The 18,404-nt window shown below is 37.5% G+C and overlaps 1 protein-coding gene across 1 annotated transcript in view; it reads left to right on the forward strand.

Annotated features, from left to right (window-relative positions):
• Positions 1–18,404, forward strand: part of COL4A4 (collagen type IV alpha 4 chain) — a 75,065-nt gene that overhangs the window by 20,650 nt on the left and 36,011 nt on the right. Inside the window, exons 5-18 of the mRNA XM_075716141.1 lie at positions 164–208; positions 1,915–2,031; positions 4,964–5,032; positions 5,257–5,292; positions 6,031–6,093; positions 6,575–6,610; positions 6,786–6,827; positions 7,815–7,895; positions 8,800–8,853; positions 10,121–10,180; positions 10,813–10,857; positions 11,949–12,002; positions 16,715–16,784; positions 18,248–18,352. Of these exons, the coding sequence (XP_075572256.1) occupies positions 164–208; positions 1,915–2,031; positions 4,964–5,032; positions 5,257–5,292; positions 6,031–6,093; positions 6,575–6,610; positions 6,786–6,827; positions 7,815–7,895; positions 8,800–8,853; positions 10,121–10,180; positions 10,813–10,857; positions 11,949–12,002; positions 16,715–16,784; positions 18,248–18,352 (877 nt within the window). The remainder of the gene's footprint in view (positions 1–163; positions 209–1,914; positions 2,032–4,963; positions 5,033–5,256; positions 5,293–6,030; positions 6,094–6,574; positions 6,611–6,785; positions 6,828–7,814; positions 7,896–8,799; positions 8,854–10,120; positions 10,181–10,812; positions 10,858–11,948; positions 12,003–16,714; positions 16,785–18,247; positions 18,353–18,404) is intronic.

Genomic DNA, 18,404 nt, shown 5'->3' on the forward strand with positions numbered 1-18,404 from the left:
ATAACTTTTTTCAGTTATTTCTGACAATTACAGCTTTTGATTCGTATTTCAAACAAGACTGTTTCTTGTTTCTTGCTATACAGTATCACATATTCTTGTTTTTCATTCTTTTTAAGAGTTAATGACCTCAGCAACTTTGTTTTTTCATGTCACCTGTTTTTAGGGCCCAACTGGAGTCCCAGGATTTCCTGGTTTAGATGGTGTTCCTGTACGTATTGAATGAATATTGCTTTATAAAAATTACAGTTTCTATAAAGTCATAGCAAGTACTCTAACAGAATAATACACTCAGTAAATTGTTTGGCTTTATACCTGTTGATAGCATGTCACCTACAGAATTACGTGTTTTGCAAAAATGTAAAATAGCCAGGTTAACTTCAACTGTGTTTGCTATTGATAAGAAACTCCACAAAATCCCAGTACGGTGAGTACGTAATTTTCATGCAGGAGTGGGGCAGTGAAGGTAGAGGCTTCCCCATGTCCATGCAGCATGTGTCAATGCGAGGATTAAAACCAGTGAGTTTATTTTCTCAGGCTCTGTAGCAGGCTGTAGTCTGCTTGCTGCATTCTTAACATCTCTGAAAGTATCTCAGATGAGGTACTGTTTTCTGTTCAAACATTCTGATTTTTGCTTGTCGTCCTTTTTCAGGAAAAAAAAAGCAACCAGAGTCCAGTAGTTTTAATCTGAATAGGGACTGAAGAAGGAAAATGGGTCCTAAATATGTCTTTATAAGCATGTGATTATATATTTTTCTGAATGTCCTCTTCAGTGTGGAAATGGGTGTGGTAAAAGAAAGATTATATCTCTTAGATACAGTATTTTGAAAAATACTGCTTATGAGAACTGAATTCCTATGCTCTTATTAGTTTCATATGCATCAAACAAAGTTAAAATGTTGCATTTTGAAAGTGAAAACAGAACCAGAAGCTGAGTGGGTGTCTTAGCATCTGCTTGTCAGCTGTCCACACTTGACAATGGGACTGTTGCCAGAATGTCTGTATAATGTAGAGGTCATAAGGCCAAAGTTTAGCACAAAAAAGAAGTGCTCCCAAGAAATTTATATTCTTTTTATGAAAAATGTTAATTAAGAAACAGTGTCCACAAATTGGGACGAAGAACCTTGAAGACAGAAAGAAGGTAAAATTGGCAAAAACTTTTCAGGCAAATAGCCAGGATACTTTTCTGATGATTTTTCAGAACGCCCCCCAAAAAATTTGGGATCAAAATTACTATTTGTCCCTTATGAAAACGTTTAATTCTGTGAAAATAATTTTTCCTCCAATGGAAAGATCATTCCAAGGGAAATCTCACTCTTTCTATTGCCTAGTGTCTAACTTTCAGTAGAACTAACCCCTGTCTGGACATTGGTTAGTTCTTGCTAGGTTAGAAAATCACTCCCTCAATTCTTGAATGTATAGTCATAATCTCTGTGATTACTGTGTGCTTGAGTCAAGCTGTGTCCTGGTTTTCCTTGTTTTATCCTACCAATTAAAAAACATGAGGCTGCTTGAGATGACTTTTGTGTATTTCTTCAGCTTTTCTTTACAGCCACAAGAAAGATTATAGTTAGAGGGCTAGAGTCTGCTTTCTCTGAGAAGATAGCACATTACTTTGCATTATTTTTTGACTCCAGTGAGAGCTCAGTCTGGCCCTCTTAACCAGTGCTGTCCCTGTTGTATTTGCTATGTATCGAAGAAAAAGATATAAAATACTTATATAATTTGTTATGCATGAAAAAAAGTCAATTGATCACAATAGAAAATATTTCTAATGCAGAGTATGAAGCTGGGAGCACTGTGAGATGTCCTCTGTTTCAGATCTGAGATACTTGTTTCTGAACTGTTCTGTTAATTTAAAAAGTAATTCCTTATTTATCATGGTGTATCTCTAATAAATATTAAACCGTCTTTCAGGGATTACCAGGAAGTGAAGGACCCAGGGGCAAGCGTGGTTTAGATGGCTGCAATGGCTCAAGAGGAGATCCAGGATTCCCAGGAGAAAATGGTCATACTGGACCAAGAGGTCCTTATGTACGTGAAAGGCATTCCTGCCATCTATGAATACTGTATACGTACATTTCCCCTCCAAGTTAATGGCTCTTAAAATGAAAGGAGTTTTAGAATATGGCACTAGCTTTACACTGCACAATGAATTTCCAGGCATTCTTACTAAGGTTAATGGGAGTGAAGGACACTTGGTGCCTTAACAGATTAAGTTGAAGCTTGAATGTGAAATAAGTTCCTATATCCTTGAAGTATATATGTCTACCTTGAGAGTTAAATTCTGCTTTGTTTCCCCAGTACACAACCACACCAAAGCTAATACCATTTCATGGAAGTACAACTGAGGAGTAGCAGCTTGAAACCATTATACCATTTATTGATACTTGAAATTTCTTAAAAGCGCTAATAGTAGGAACATACCTGAGATGAATTAGCAATAAGTGGAAGCTTCAACAAGTCTAAGTCCTGTAACACTTGAAGATTTTTAGTGGGTGATCACACAAATGTATTAGTAGATCTCTTCCAAAATCATGCTCTTACAGTTTCGTGTGCCACTTTTACACATACCTATTCATGACTGCTCTGTGCACACCTAAACTTGCCTGGGTGTTCATCTGTACACATAGAGATCATTTCAGTTAAAATGTTTAAAATTAGCACTTTAATATTGTTTACTTTTGCTGTTAAAATGGAAAGTGTTTTAAAATTGTTTAAATAGTTGTGTTAGCAGTGCTCTTCTAATGAAGATAAAACACAGATCCCTGTCAGTAAGGGATATAAGTTACTGTAGCTCCAAAGAAATTTTGCTGAACAGATCTAGTTCCCATTCTTTTCATGGAAACAAGTTTTAGTTCTGAATGATTAATAGCTGATTAGTTGGTCTAAGAGCTTCCCTGAAATCTTGTAAATAAAACAATAAAAACAACCGCAATTTACATGAAAAGTCAAGTGTGTTTAGTAGGAGCTAAATAAGATGCTGATTCAGCCATAGGGAATAAAAATGTGCAGTGGGTGCCAGAGTGAAAAGATATTATTAAAAATATAGCAATTAGAAAAAAACCATACAATTTCAGTCTTGGACCTGTAATAAACACTATGAAATACACAACCTGATAAAAAACTTGATAATAACCTCAGTTGTTATACCTCTCAAAGTAACCCATTAACCCTCCAAATGGTAAAATGACTTCTGCTCAAACTCTTTAATTTTACCTATATTTTCTTACTTACTATGACTTTCAAAATAGAGTTTTTCCTTTTATAATTAGCCAAATGACATAAAGGAAAAAGGAGATATGGGACAAATTACAGCATAAACCCTCCCAATTCCAGGAGTATGCTCTTTTGCAGGCCTAGAAAAGTATTTGCAACCTACAAAGAATGGGAGACACAATAGGCATGTAGCCTTGGATATGCACACTAAAATTCCAGTGCAAATTAATTTAGCTACCCAGAAAAACAGGACATAGTAACCATATTTGCTTGTGTACAAGATTGCTGTTCCAGCCTCTATGCAGCTTGCCTATTTTAAAATCAATCTGTTGCACTAAGTACCAACTTGACTATGTATTACAGCTAACATTCTTATGTTATTTATAACATTGTCCTGTATAATTTTATTTAACACTATGTACATATTCATCAGCTTTACTTCTGTTACCTTGTAGAATCTGTACATTTACCTCACCAATAAATTGGAAGAGAAAGTAGTTTCTATTTGTAAGCCCTTACCTAAGTCATGTAGAAGGTAACAAACTGGATCTAACAAAGATGTTTTATTACACAAGAGATCACATGTAAAATAACCAAAGACAAATATAACTTTTGATGTGCTGAATGTGTTCCCCAGCAGCTGTTGTTTGAGCTGTAATCTTCATCCAGTCTACTGTAGCTCTATCCAGCTGCAGACAGCTGTAACTCTTCTTTTTATTGTACCATTCCAGGGATAAATATTTTCCCTGTTTCATTCTGACTTCAGGATTTGAGCAGCCAGTGTATAATATCAGGAAACCAGTACAGTTTTAAGGTGGTTAAATTCTATGAAAAACAGTATCCAATTTTATTGAAGTCAATAGTTAAGTGGTTCACTTAGTTAAATGATATCCAGTACATTTGGATTTCAAATGAGAAAACCTCAGAAATAATGTCTTAATATATCTGTTCTTCACATATGTACATATCTGTACATCTTAATGGTTGGACTGGATGATCTTAACGGTCTTTTCCAACCTAAACGATTCTATGATTCTATCATGCTCTTAACAGTCAATTGAGCATTGCAATTAAATTTTGCAAAAGCAATCATCTGTTCCTGCTAAGTCAGACTGAGGTTTTGAGGGTGCTAAGATTGGCAAAGTTTTATGAAGGACTCCACAGCAAGTACCATGGGAACTTAGTTTTTAAAAGAACAGAGCCTTTAGGCATCTGATTTATTTTTTTTAATAGGCTGTTAAACATATTTCCTAATAGATGGAAATGTTGAAGATCATGCATGTAACACAGTCCATACTTTCAGCTTTTTAACTGTATGCAGAATCACACTAGATTCTTCTAAATCACAGCATGAACTTCTGGAGAAGGCAGAGTGCTAATACTTAAAGCCACTGACTCACTGAAAGAAAAGGTAGGCATATTGATATACTTGATACTATAAAGGCAAGATTTGTGAAGATTGTAGAATATTGAAGTACCCAAGAGCTAAGGAGCATCTAACAGAACAGGAGTCCAGAAGCTGTGAGGAGCTGTTTTGCTCAACTGTACGGAAGGCAATTTTACTTTTAAGGTTCATGTTAGATAAAAGAACTGCAAAATGCTCATGCAGTGATGGTGGTTCTAGTGGATTACCTAGTGATGTATGGACACCAGAAGAGCACACCCTGAGAAATTATCATTCAATATCCATAGAAATGTAAGATATCAGTAAGTGGATCATGTTGTAACAGACTTTTTTTCTTTAAAGGGAAATCCAGGGCAAAAAGGAGAAAAAGGAAATTCAGTATATGTTTCACATTTTGGAAAAGGACCCCCAGTAAGTATGTGATTGTGAAAAAAATCGTATCTTGTAGGAAAACGTGTATGGCAAATGTAATTGTTGTCATAACTCCTCACTGTTTAATAAAGCTTGGCACCTAAAAAGATTAAAAACAAATATATACCTGAAACAGATAACTTGTGATCTTAATAGCTATAAAGTTAGAAAATACCCGCAGTAAACCTTGCAATGATTCATTTGCTAAATGATTGTCATTACAGGGAGACAGGGGTGATCCTGGACCCCCCGGCATGCCTGTAAGTACAGTCAGTGGGCTCTATACATGCTTTTTGTCTTGAAGATCTTTCAAATTTTCCTTCTTAGTACAGTAAAGAAATATTGGGGTTTCTCCCTGCCTGCCTTAAATAGCAAAATTCCAGAATAAAGTAAAAAACATTGAGTCCCTATAGTCTGCCCCCATGACCAGTTCATGCTGGCTGAAAAGGAGCAGAAACAGACCATACCCATCTGCATTAGCTATGTATTGAGCAGTTCTTGTCCTGGTACTCACACTTTGCAGAATTTTCTCCATTAAATTCAAGGTGCATAGAGATGTGACACCTTCCAACAGTATCTGGTGGATCTCCCAAGAACATGTAGCACACTACAATATTTTGGCCATAAAAACATGTGAGGAGAGAGAGTTTAATTTTGTTGCTGACTTACACCCTTCATGGCTTTGGGTTCCTCTTATGCCCTTCAAAAAAGTATTCACTGATGAACTGTATCAATTACTGACAAAGTATTCTTTCAGTCCATTAATAACATGTAACTGTGCATTGTCCAGTGCCTGTACAGTATTATCCAGAAACTGGTGCTGAGCTGGTCTAGTGACAGTGAGGTTTCAGACATGGTATAAGCTTCAGGCCATAGGGGAATGTAGTGGCCAGTAGACTGAGTCCAAGTGGTGCAGGCATTTTGGAGGGACTAGTTTTGTGGAGCAAAGGGTAAGCTCTTGGTGTTTTCACAAACAGACCTTTTGCCATCTTTTCCAGGGACCAAGAGGGTCAAGAGGTACAACGGGCCCATCTGGATACCCAGGCCAACCAGGCTTGCCTGTAAGATCACCACAGTTATACAGCCTTGCATTTTCAGGATATGCATAAATTCTGGTCTACCAATTTTAAAACTTGCCTTAAGGTGAATCAAAGCCTAGAAATAATTTTTGAGGCAAATGATAAAAAGAGAGATTTTTGCCTTACCTTACGAGTTTGGAAGTTTGGGAATTGGAGCATATGTTGTTCCTTCCCCTGCCTGCGTGAACATCTTCATCCTGGCAGTCTGTGGTCGTGGAGGAATGCTGCTAGTGCTCTCTCCTTATTCCCTTTCCCCAAGGCCACCTTGTGGGATACAGGAAGGCGGGAACCCAGAGTTCAGCCCTCCTGAAAGCAGTGACCAGGTGAAGTAAATTGCACTTTGGCATAAGTACATCCCAAGAGGAAGTTCTGCCTTTAGGTGCTACTGACAAGAGGAGGTAATTTTCAAAGCAAAGCTGTCTCTAAATCAGACATATTAACTTGTCTTCATTCTCTTTTAAAGGGTATTCCAGGTTACCCTGGTTTGCCAGGTGAACAGGTAGGCAATGACTTTTTCTGTAGTTGTTAGTGAAATAATAGAGTAATTTATACAAATATTTGAAATGTCCCTTATGGTTATTTGTTACCAAGTTTTTCAAAGGAGTTACTTGATTAAATTCTAATGTCAGCATTTTCTGATTATCTCAAACTGTGTACATTTTTTTGACAATTAGGGAAATCCAGGTATTGGAGTGGATGGACAAAAGGGGGAGCCGGTAAGAAAACAAATATTATTAAAGAAAACAAATATTATTAAATATATTATTGCTGTAGAATTGGAAGTATAATAGATCCTTGTTGGGTTCCCTGGAACTCATTCGTTTGTGGCTGTGTGCTCCCACTAATGTTAGAATGGAAGAAGTAATGTGTTATTGAATCAATCAGTTCTGTGCAGAAGTGATTGCTTCAGTGAGCTGCATACAGAAATCAAGTGTATTCTGGAGGTTTTGAAAAGCAACAATCAATACGTTAGTTAGCATTTACATAGCAATTACCTTCTATGCAGACACTGCCTAAATAATCACAACAGTACCCTCCAGTAACAGTGGCTGTACCAGATCAGTCACTGAATCTCATCTCTTGCTATGTCCAGCAACAGACGCCAGGGAAAGGGTGTAAGAAAAGGACAAGTACATAATACTAGTTCCTCTCCCACTGTCCACCTGTTAGCATACTCAGGAGTTATAGAACCAATGTGGAATACTTGATTTTTCTTCTATGGATTTGTCCAGTCACCACTTAGAATTCGTGCAGGTTTCTGACATGCACAACTTTCCATAGCAAATCAATAATTTCATCTTTACATTCGCAAAGCCTTGTGCTCACAGGCTTCGATCTGGAACACAAGAGAGTGTATGTACAGACAGGAGGTTTGACAACCCTGTAACTATGTCCACAGCAGTCTCTGAGCAGGAGCCATGAGTACAGAGTTCTTATTTATTTCCTTAGCCATAACATTATTTTTAATGACTGAGGAGAATAGGAGGGGATTAAGATTTGTCAGCCTTGCTTATCTGGGAAGACGGCAGAGAGGCTTACAGATCTCAGTACAAACCTTTATTTATCTACAGGTATTAGTACAAGTACATGTTCAATGAGTACAGAAATAAGTAGTGCTGTAGTACAACAGGAAAACATGCTGAGTCTCACTGAAATGCTGCATGGAACAGAATGTCTTTCTGCTGTTCCTTTGGCTTCCACAGGGCGATGTTGGACTTCCTGGGCCACCTGGATCACCACTGTTAGTTGGACCTCCTGGAGCTCAGCTGTTCAAAGGAGAAAAGGTGTTAATTTGTCTTCATATTTAACTGTGTTCAACTCGGCAAGTACAATCCTGTGATGTAATTTTTGCAAGAATGGTATAGGACAAATCTTTCTTTCTGTAACAAACCATTAGCTTCAGCAGCAATCCTGTTGTTCAGCACCCTTCCTACACCTACTGTAGCCACAGTTGTGTACCTTAAAACATTTGAATGTTTGTTTAAAAAGAACAGGAGTTACAAAAATTGCATTATGGAGCCCTCTATTGGAGTCTTTATGTCCTTGAGTCTGATTTGCTTGAATACACAAATTAAAAGGTGAATTTGGCATTGCCAGCCCTTGTACCCTCAACTCAGGGAACTGACAGATTTCACATGTTGGATCTTAGGCTTTGATTATGCAAATGGTTGCTATGTACAGGTGTACGAGGAAGAGAGAAAGGACTAAAAGAACTTATATTAACTCCCCATGTTACTGCCAAGTGTGACATATGCTGCTGTGCAACACGCGACATGAGCATGACCATGTAGCCAGCTGTGCATCCCATTCAGATTGGGGCTGTGCACAAAAGTGTAGATTTTTACATGCGAATGCTTGCATCAAACTAGATAGAGCAGCAAACAAAAAAGAACTAGTCATGCATGTCTGTAGGAACAAAGCCCTGATTAGCAGGTCCCTGCAAGTGAAAAGATACATGTATCTCACTCCACAGTCACTATGCTGGTTTGACAGTGTTAACATAAACAAAAATCAGTACATAATTGTTCTTCTTGTTTTTCTTCTGCCTAGTACACCTAGAGGAACAGGCCCAGTGCTTAAGAAAATACTACTTAACAGTTGTAATTCAGAACAGGACTTTAAAAGTTCAACAGCACATAGGGATGTCCTGCATATTAACATACACAAAAACTTTCCTTGTATATGTAGGGCCAGAAAGGACTACCTGGGGTAACAGGATACAGAGGGCCACGTGGACCCAAAGTAAGTAATGTGATTTTTTTTTTTCTTTTTTTTTTTTTATGGTGCTGGCAAAGTCCTTCTGTGGTTATTAAGTTAATCTTTCAAAGCACAAGGTGACGGAAGAAATAACAGCATTTCTGCTGTGAAATTTAATCACCACCTAAATCAGTGTGATATCGTAAATATTTCAAAACCCTTTTGCAAACTTATTCTGAGTCTGGTTTATATGTACCTATTGAATGTTGCCTGGTAGCGAAAGGTCAGTGTTGTTTCCCGTTGGGCTATTGACACATAATGGACTGGGACTGTGAAGAAAATAGAAGCATGGATTATTTTTTTCTCAAGAAGAGAAATAAAAAAGATCTGTATGTATTCTTAATTGGGCATGATGTATGTTTCCCTAAGTATGCTAGGGAAAGACTTTAATTTCACATTATATATCCTCAAGAGTAGAGAAGGCAGAGACACCTCTTTGGAGAAAGAGTTGCTCTTTGCTATCTATTCTACATTTTCTTTTCTTTCTGTCAGCATGATTAATTTAAACATTGGTGTGCCAGTTAGGAGTTCCTGGATGCTGAGCAGAAGCAGCCACAAAAAAGATTCTGGAGTCCTTATTGCTGATAGATTTGGAGAAGGAAAATCCACAGGCAGGAAACTACCAGGTCTCAGAAAAAACAGAAGATAATTGGGGACAAAAGAATGAGTGTAGTTTATGTTAAAAACTTACTTAGCTTTGTAGGCAGAAGAGAAGAAACGAGAAGCCTGAACATCACATTTCTGAGTTCTAAGTCTAGCACTTCTTCAGAAATTCATTTTCCATCATAAAAGGACCACTGTTACTTAGCACTGGAAAAGGAGACAAAACTGATCTTTTTATATTAGATTTACTTTGAAAAAGATGGGCTTTCTATGCTTGCTCCAATACCAGTTGTCCATGTAGATAATAGGATACTTGTTAGTTATAAGCAGGAACTGAGAAATTGACTGATGCAGCCCAAAAGATGCCCAGAGCTTTTAAAAAAAAAAAAAAAAAAAAAAAAAAGAAAATTATACTGCTGAAAGCACATTAAGGCTTGGAGAAGACACCATAGCAGGTTCCTTGAATAACTGAAGCTACATAGGCACTGCTGGTGGTGCTGTATGACGTAAGCCCCAGTGATTCAGCCTAACAAGTGAAACAAGATCCATTAACCTAATATATACATAACTTAATAAACAGGCACAAAAATTAACATTTATGGCAAACTTCTCTAAGCATCTTGTTTAAACAGTCTTTTGAATTCTCCAGGGTATACCTGGGAGAGGAGAAAAGGGTGAAAAAGGCATTCCTGGATTCCCTGGATTGCGGGTAAGGAAACTGCGGAATAAATTACTTCACGAATTCACTATAATTAGGTTAATAATATATTTGGCAGTTTAAGTTTGCATTTCCAAGGAAGATTTTAAGGATTTTTTTAAACTAATCTGTCATACTTTCTGTGTAGAACATTTAGGAGTCCTGCCCTGGGACACACCCCATCTTGGACTTAAACATAAGCTCATACAGACTTTCTGTCCTTGGAAAGAAAGTAAATCTGTAGAGTTATCCTCTAAATATCTAGAGCTGCGCAAAGCTTCTCTGGAGTAGCACAGTACTAACACAGCAATTTTAATGTATTCCATACGTGCTGACGGCAATTTTTTACAGCAGCTTGTGCTTGATTTGCATAACAGTGCTCACATGGAGCAACATGTCTACTTCTGTGCTTGGTGCCATATGATAAAAAAAATTAAGTGTTGACCTGTCTGGTTAACTTTGGTCTATAGTTCAAATTCATGCCCATGTCTCATATAAAGTATTTGCAAAAACTTTGCAAAGTTTTTGGGAAATATCCCAAGTAGTAGTTATCTAAGGAACATTAACTGCTCAGCAATTCTGAATAAGTGTAATTTTGAATAAGCTTTTACTGTTTTAGCTCACATTCTACTTGCTTTTATCAGGGTAATCCTGGTTCTTACGGACCTGCAGGTTTTCCTGGAATGAAGGTAAGACAACATAAAGTGTAAGCCGCTCCTTGACCAGTGGGATCAGTGAGATTTGGTTTTCTGTGGATTTGTGCAGGGTTGCAGTTTCCACATACTTGATAGCTCACGCTGCATTCCTTCCTTCCTCTCCTGCTACCTGTTGCCACACAAGTTGTATGAACTCTTTGTCCTCGAATTTCTGCCACTCCCTGAAATTTGGCTGAAATTGGCTAATGGGATCTGAAGTTGCAAGCAGGAGGAAAAGCCAGTGAGACATGCATATAGCATGATAGAAAACTTAGGCAGCATGTTAACTTTGTTTGCCATGCTGACATTGTTTGTGTAATTTTGTGTTATATGCGTGTTTTGTTCATCTTTCTGGCTCAAGAAATTCCATTTTTGCTGTTAAGCCTGCTAAATGTTACTTACGAACTTACAACATCTTCCTGGAGTAAAGAACAACAGATGTAGGTATATAGATCTACATCTTGCCCTTTTTCGTATCTCCTCTCCCCAGCTCATTTTCAAATCTAGTTAAGATAATGATCATGCTATTCATAAATCACATTAATGTACAGATATTTGCATCTAGAGTTATGTTCCAAGTGGCTATTTTATCTGCAAAATTACTTTTTACTTTGTTTTTTACCACTGCCTACCTAGAGAGTTTGAATATTGGATGGATGAGTATATCATCGTGGCTAAACCACGACATTAGTAGATCATAAAAGGAGAGGAGGATCTGATATGCAGCTGCTTTCCCTGCAATATTTTAAGAGGGTCATTCAGCAGGCAGCAAACCAATTTCAGCTGTATTAAGCATACAGTCTGTTAGAGTCTGCTGGTATGCACTCCAGCTAGTTCTGTGCCCCAGCTACACTGAATCCACTGACCACTGTCTAAATAACCTGGTGATACATGTTGTGGGTTTTTTTTGACAGAAGAGATTCTATGAAACATACCATCTCTTGTACCAATGAATTTTCTGAAAGAAACTGCAGATGCTATTATAACATAACAGTATTGTATGACTGCCTTACTGGTTTTTGCTCAGTTAATTATATTAATGTCTTAACAGATTAATCAAATTATATTTATGTGATCCTTTCCAGGGGGAAACAGGATTTGCTGGTTTTCCTGGACAACCTGGCTATCCAGGCATACAGGTAAAAAACCCAACGAACATGCCATGCATGCACGCACACACACTCCCCTATATAAATGCTAATGATTCCTCCCAAATATACCTGCTTATCAGTCAATTTCCTTTTATACAGTCATAATTACTTTTAAGATTTACTATTTTCACGATAGTCATAGTTACTCAACACCATGGTAGTAAATAACAATGTAAGTAAACGTTCCTGCTTGGTGTATATGAGAGTGGGAATTCCATTTTGTGTACCATAGGAACTGGTTAATTTTAATTGCCAATAGTTACCTTTAACTATGCCAGTATAGCTATCTAACCCATGAGTTGTAGTACTCTGCAAGTTATTCATGGTTGAACTGCATTCCCCAGAGAGGTATGCTAGGTAAAGGAACCTGCTGTTTAGGTAACAGTATGATCCTATAAACTTTGGTCTATGAACTAGTATGATAATTGGCACCAAATGAGGTGGCAAAATTTGATTGAGATGGGCTTGTTTGCATGACTTACCAAAATCTCTTTGCATGTGTTCAACCTTTTCACATAAGTAACTTTTCCAAGATGCTTACCAGAATGGAAATTGGACTCCCTCACACCAGCTTTGTTTAAACATTTCCTGCTTCTGCTCACTTAGATGACGCTAGCCATGTTTTATTTTACAATACCTGCTGCTTTCCGTTAGGGATTAGAAGTGTAGGTGTTACATCTGGGGAGCTAAGCAGTAAAAGAGGAGAATATTCATCTGAAAAGCATAGAAGAGATGCTTCATACAATTTCAGAAGACCCAGGTGCCAGTCTAGTGACATTTCAGGGTATAAATTTATGGAATTCTCTTCTGCAGGCTGCAGAACTGATGATCATATTGTAATTCTGACTACTGGATCATATTGTAATTCTGACTAACAACAAAAACTTGAATGAAGGGAACTATTATATTTTCTGTGGAATCTATAATGCTAAAGCTCATTCAGAATGAAAAAACAGTACTGGATGCTACTTGAGAAGGAGCAAAGCAGCAATGAATCTAGCCGGGGGAAGCTCTAGGGAGTCACTGGGATAGGGTCCAAATGGTGAGCAGTGCATGAGCAAGAAGAAAAGTGAGATGCTGCAACAAAGAAGGTGGGCGACAGGATCAGCAGTAGAGACAGCAAGGTTGAAAAAGCTCATCATCAAAGTTATTACCACAGTACAGATGACACAAACAATATTGGAGAAATTGTGGCACTCATGAACTTGGCTCTAAATATTCTGAAATACAGAAGTCAAGAAGTGTTTATTTCCCTCTGAAATAATCTTTTTGGAAAGCTGGATATAAAACAGTAACTTTTCTTAAAGCATGATTAGTTGCACCTGTGAAATCAGAGGAATTACACTTGAGATTTGAGCAAAAATCACCTCTGTTAGAAATTGAAGATTAAGATTGGAACACATGCTACATAATAATCTGTGATCACAAAAGGAAGTAAACTGTGGCTGGTCCAAACTTGCCATAAGTAGTATACTGCTAAAGATACAGTTGAAAGCAGACAAATAAAAAGCAAACAGGTTTTCAAGAAGCAGGTTCACAAATGAGAAATGACAAACACATGGAGTAAATAAGTAAAAGTACAATAAAAACATCTGTTTTAGTCACAGGCTTACTTGTTTCAAAGTTAGGACTGCCAGGAGAGTGCTAGATCAGCTTCTTCAGCCAAGATTTCATTTATGTAGTCATACTTGGGCGGGGAGGAATTGCCCATGGATGTTCATTTTTCTCCCATTTGCCCATTATCAGCTTCACAACAATGTGGGATCATTCAGATACTAATTAGACAGAAACATTGCATGTCTTATTTAAACAGAAAAATCATTGCAGTCCATTACTCCCCAAAAGTAAAATCAAACCTTAAGTATTTTGTTGTTAAAACGTACTCACCCTGATGTGCACATTGTTTTAGTTGGGGGCATCATTAACAAACTTGAGACAAGACATTATATAGACAGAACAGTGCATTCTTTGGTCTCCATTGATTAGCCCACAGCCTGAAAAGCCATTAATTAACACTATAAACAGTAAGCAAAAAATAATTAATTGTTGGTAGATTATGCTAGAGAAAAGTTTGAATGCCTGCAGTAATGATTTGGAAAGATGAAATTACAATTGCTAATGCATGGAGCAAAAGAAAACATATCAAGTATAGACACAACTTAAAAAAAATCAGGTTAACTCATACAGATACGTAAAATCAGGAATGATTGCACAGATGCTGTAGTTTTGCTTGGGAAACAATTGAATAAATCTGATTATTCCTGAAGAGTGCAGACCTATCTGGACTGCATCAACTATTCATCTGGCCTCACCAGGTGTTGCTTATGATCTGCTAAAAATCACATAAACTGGAGGAACAAGAATATGATTAAAAACCCTTCTGAGAATAGCCTGTCCTCACACAGATTTTCTGAAATAAACACGTTCAAAGAGATTCTAAGATGCATTCAGATTTAAGAGAAAGAAAGAGACTCAGAAAAAAACAGTTGCATTCAAAGTAGATTTCATCTTTAAAAAATGTTAACTGTTGCTTAAAGCAAAGAGTGGACTTCAAGGAATTGTTGCCATACTTTTGATCCCTAATTCTGGATATTGGCAACACCGTGTGGATCTTGAACGTTAGCCAGCAACATACCCTTGCTGCAAAGGCAGCTAATGAGATCCTGGGCTGCATTAGGAAAAGTATTGCCAGGAGGCTGAGGGAGGTGATCCTTGCCCTCTAGTCAGCACTGGTCTCCATCCTTGTAGATATTCTAAAGCTGTCTGGACATTGGTCCTGCTCAAGTAGGGGGGGTTGGACAAGATGACCTCCAGAGGTCCCCTCTAACCTCAACCATTCTGTGATAAATATGAAAAAACACAGAATGCCTTCTTCAGACAAAATACAAGGGAGGATATGAGTCCTGTTGAAATCACTCCAAGACCATTTGTCTCTGCTACTAATGGAATGAGTCTCATTAAAATCATGAATGGTCTTTACAGGCAATGCAAAATTTTCTTGGCCATTGATGTTATATAAAGCTATAGAAACTTACAGAACAGATACAGTGTTTAATGCTTAATAGGGATATCAGTAAAACTGATAAGTGATTATAAGCTTTCATTTTAAGACAACTCCAGGTCACAGAATACAGTAGAGATAAGCTTCTGTTGGATGTTTTTGGCTTTTTTTTTTTTTTAATAAACCATTGGCAAGTTGAGTCTCCTGAAATTTTTCTGGGAAGAGAAAACAGTATCAGTCAACAAAATAATCCAAATGTATATATGCCACTGTGTAGGAGTGCACCAACAGTGAAAACACAGCAAGTACAAAGCTGCCATCCAGAGAGGGTCGTAAGACCTAACAGCCTAAAGACAGAGATTTTTCAGAGAGCACCACTTGAATTTGTCACTTAAGGAGATACCAAGAACTGAAATTTTTGACCTTGGCTCACTGACTTTTCAGTTCTTTCTTGCGTTCTGGTTGTGTCATTTTAAAATCAGCATGAAAGTCACATAAGACTTGGGCCATATCCATCTATTGTACAAATCTTTGATACTTTTATCATCATTAAATTAATTTTAAATCTAAAAATACTGTATAAGTTTATCAGAGGAGGAAAAATGCTATGTTTATTTTTTCTTTCCTGCCACACAGAAGACTCCTCTATGTCATTAGGGAAGACAAGGTTACATTCCTGCTTAAAATAGCCAAAGATGACACAAGGATGTTATTTCATTCTGCAAGATACAGTCAAAGGAAAAAGGCCAGCCAAAAGGCCAGAGGTCAAGAGGACAGCAGTCAGTGACAGCTCCAGAACTGTTTAAATATCAGAGAGATATCAATTAAAAAAAAAAAAAAACCCACAACCAAAACCAGAAAGAGGCATGGATTCCTTATTTTTATTTGTGTAAGAATGGGTATCCAGTTTTGCAGTCCCAGTTCTCCCTGTCTGTGTCCTAAAAGGCCCTGAACTCCAGTCCCAGGAATGCAACCTCACTACTCAGTTCCCACATTCACATTCTTGTTTTCTCAGTTCCCATTTGCTGTGGAGAGCAGGGCTGATTCCTAATCTACAAAGCAAAAAGTTTGCCACATAAAAGACTTCCCTAAAGTCCACTTCACTTGCAATTCTAAATATCAAAATCCAAGGTAATTTAGAAATCCTCCAAGCAGAAGTGATTTTCCTTGCCATTAGTAGGCACTTTCATGTTTCCCTGATGCAGATATTTCAAACTTCTTATAAGAGCTTTGAGTATCTCTTACCATCGATAATATCTATCAGACTGTGAAACCTCTTTTCTTAATGCTTATCTGTCATCATGGAAGTAATTTCCAAATTCTGGTGTAGAATTTTAAGGCAAATAATTACAGCTTGGTTGTTAAATCAAAACGTCTCAATTAAATGGGTACTGATTTACTGTAATTGATTCATTTTTACAATAAATGAATGAAATCAAATACAGCAGTCACAAGTTCTGAAGAGTCAAATAGATATGTGCGATAGGTATATTATTGTTTAGTCACTGGTATCCTGAAAGTTAATGATTATTTTAAATCTTTTTGCCTGATTTTAAATGCTCTAAAGTATCAAAATCGAGTTTCCTAGGTTGTATGTGTCACATCCTTACATAACCCACCATTGTTGAAATTTTCAGTAACATGCCAGCACGCTGCACATTTGTATCTATTAGTAAAATTTATTGTTGGACTCTTACAGGGGGATCCAGGAGAAGAAGGGCCCCCAGGTCCTCCTGGAGCTGTTGGAACTCCGCTGCTTCCTATAAAAGGTTATAGCTAGTTTTAACTAGTCTTTCTGCTGTATAAAGTGTGTAGGACCTATTTAGCTAAGGTGTTTGAAAGTGATCACTAGGGATTCAGGGGACAGGATCCTAAACCAACATCTTCCTAGTGGCCACATTCTGTGTTTGTGTCTCGCTGATCTTACTGGAACTACGTTAAACATACAAGTTTCCGATTAAATGTTTGCTTGAAAGATCTTTATGCATACAGTCACAGCTAGATCTACAGGACTATCCCTAGTTATTGGACCTAAGCATATTTAAGAAAAAGCTATGAAAAATAAGCCCATGCTGGATAATGGATGACAAATAAAGAGAACCGGCCTTCCAATTGTAATTTAGAATTCCTATTTTCAGAATTGCCACAACACACAGACTTTACACTACAATTAAGCTTCCTGTTGCTTAGCATGGGTGAAATCCTGGAACTAGTACTCCCAACAGAATACCTGTCAATTTTACTACCTTCCTACCTAAACCTAAGGCTGCGTTTTTATGTCCCAGCTCCCTTTATCCCCATCTTTATCATCTAATTGGTGAAAAGATGTGTGGAAGTTCTTATTTCATAGCAGGAGGCAGGGGAGAACAGCCAAACCTGCTGCCTGGAAGGGATTTGCTTTGGCATCTCACACTTGGGGAGCCTGTATCGTAAGAACATTTTAACAGGGAACTTACCATAAATTGTATTTCTAGTGCAGCAAATGCTGATGGTGAACACAGAAGTAAGTTACAGCACAACCCCAGTTCAGCAGAACCTCCCCATTAGATAGGGGCCTCATCCAAATATCAATTAAATTTGTTAAGGCTTAACCCCATACTTAATATTTCAAGTAACATTTAATCATGTGCATGCTGTGTGAGTGGATACATTCTGCAGAGAAAAAGGCCTTTAGCAGAATTGTTTGAGAACAGAACTACCAATATTTTGTTTTTCCAATTTAATGAAGCCCTTTATATCTGATTCAGGTTTTCTTTATCACTATGTAATTGCAATTTTTAAATATATTCATTATAGCAATTTTGAAACTACACTTTTTAAAATTTGGATAATTTCAACTGGGATGATCCTGAAATGACCTCCCTGTGTTCACTTGCACTGCCAAATGTGCATACCATGAGATGCAGATTTATTTTAAATGCTACATGTATTTATTTAGGGCAAACACTTCTCTTGGTATTCTGAAATATGCAGCACAAAGATACTACAATGGAGTGACGAAGAGTTAAAACTGTGCCCACAAAATGGGCAGGAATCCGTAGAAAAGTAACCGAATCCTCCCACCTTAAAATTAAATTGTTACACATTTAAAATGTTTCATGAAGACAAAAGAAGTTACTGTATTTTACTTTTGTGTAGTTCCCAAATTATAATTTTGGTTGCAGTTTAATTTAGATTTAAGCTGTCAATTGCGTATGGTGTTCAATTCACATGTTTTTATAATTCTGTGTAGGTCCACAAGGAGATCCTGGATTTCCAGGTCCTGCTGGTGATGTGGGGTCAGTTGGACCAATTGGTCCTGCAGGCATGCTAGGAAGACCAGGAGATGATGGAACAAGTAAGAGAAGTAGGGGATAAAATGTGAACTATATACCAGTAGGAGAGAAAGC

The sequence above is a fragment of the Pelecanus crispus genome, chromosome 9, assembly GCF_030463565.1.
Source record: "Pelecanus crispus isolate bPelCri1 chromosome 9, bPelCri1.pri, whole genome shotgun sequence".
In the NCBI taxonomy this organism is placed as follows: domain Eukaryota; kingdom Metazoa; phylum Chordata; class Aves; order Pelecaniformes; family Pelecanidae; genus Pelecanus; species Pelecanus crispus.